General features: G+C 41.6%; 1 protein-coding gene across 1 annotated transcript in view; it reads left to right on the top strand.

Annotated features, from left to right (window-relative positions):
- The window catches only part of LOC102819788 (IQ domain-containing protein H-like), a 113974-nt gene that overhangs the window by 14213 nt on the left and 98145 nt on the right, over nucleotides 1-1616 (top strand). The window contains exon 2 of the mRNA XM_006831505.1: nucleotides 46-168. Coding sequence (XP_006831568.1) covers nucleotides 46-168 — 123 coding nt within the window. The remainder of the gene's footprint in view (nucleotides 1-45; nucleotides 169-1616) is intronic.

Raw genomic sequence — 1616 nt, 5'->3', positions numbered from 1 at the left:
ATATATATATATTCTTTCAATATTTTATATTTTTTATGCCTACAGGTCCATGAAGATCTTTACCAATTAAAGGAAAAATTAACAAAATTCCCACTTGAGGGAAAAGGAGAGACTCCAGACATTCAGAATCTTGAAACAGCGATTGAGAGGACTGAAATGGGGTTAAAAGTAAGTACCACATCAGCTTTAAATACAATTCTGGAAGGAGACAAAGATTCTTCTAAAATGAAAGAATTGAGCTTCTCATAGGACCCTTCGCAATTCTGTAACTGAGGTGGAGTTAGGGTGGTCATCAGCATTTTCATTCTCTTCCTTTATTAATGGTAATGATAATTATTAACCAACTGATTGATGTGTGTCTCCTCTCCTTCCACACAGAATTTCAAAAGATGTTGATAATGTAAAATTATGCAGCGACAATCCCTAAATTGTGGTTTGGAAAATATAAGAGTTGACTTTTCTCTTATAGCTTAATTGCTTTGAGATTTTTTTTTAAGGTATTTTTTAAAAATGTTTTATTATGAATTATGTGATAGTTTACATGGGAGAACATTAGCCTTACATTCATCCTATCATATATCATTTCACTGCCGTGATTACAATCCCCTCCATGCATCCTCAACCAACCAAAGGGTTTACCCTGCAAGCCTGCCCCCCGGTCGTCAGCACACAGCCCCTCTTCCTCTCTGGGTCTAAAGTCTCCAGCCGTTCCATCTCTCCGTCATCATCTCTGCCTCCATCTCTGGCATCACTGCTTCTCTGGCTAGGGTCCCACACTCCGTTCTTCTCCCATAATAGTCCCAGGGACCTCCACTCCTGAACTGCAAAGTCAACCACTCCCCTCCTTGTGCTACAAAACGTCTACCTTTACATTTCCAACCCTCACAGTCAGTCCTGATAGCAATTATTCACTATTGTACTACATGAGTGCTATCCACATCTCCTTTCATCAGCCCTGCCCAGACAGATTGGATACTACTCAGTGGAGATTCTACCTTCTTCCACACCCCTCTGGATCTAGGATCCCTCTTGAAAGCTTGTCACTTCTTGCATGTGTAGAGCCCCATTTTGAGTAGGAGATTATTCATTTTTATAATATAATCATGTGAGTAAAACTCAAGACCCCAAGTTTGGAACATAGATATAAAGTAGATAGGGACTTTATCATGCTAGATGGGTGTGAAGGCAATGGAGAATCCAATCTGTTGTAGTTGTTGTTGTTAGGTGCTGTTGAGTCAGTACCGACTCATAGTGACATAAGCTTATGCACAGCAGAACGAAACACTGCCTATCCTGGGCCAACCTCACTATCATTGCCACTCTTGGGCCCATTGATGCTGCCACTGGGCCAATCCATCTCGCTGGGGGGTCTTCCTCTTTTTCTCTGACCCTTCACCCTACCAAACATGATATCCTTCTCCAGCGACCAGTCCCTCCTGACAATATTTCTGAAGTATGAGAGATGAAGCTTGGCCATCCTGGCCTCCAATGAGCACTCTGGCTTTACTTCTTCCAACACAGATCTGTTGGTTCTTTTGGCAGCCCATGGCACTTTCAATATTATCCTCCAACACCATAACTCAAAAGTATCAATTCTTCTACGGTCTTCCTTATTC

This window comes from Chrysochloris asiatica, unplaced genomic scaffold (assembly GCF_000296735.1).
Source record: "Chrysochloris asiatica unplaced genomic scaffold, ChrAsi1.0 scaffold00004, whole genome shotgun sequence".
NCBI lineage: Eukaryota > Metazoa > Chordata > Mammalia > Afrosoricida > Chrysochloridae > Chrysochloris > Chrysochloris asiatica.
This window is presented reverse-complemented; position numbering and strand designations above follow the sequence as displayed.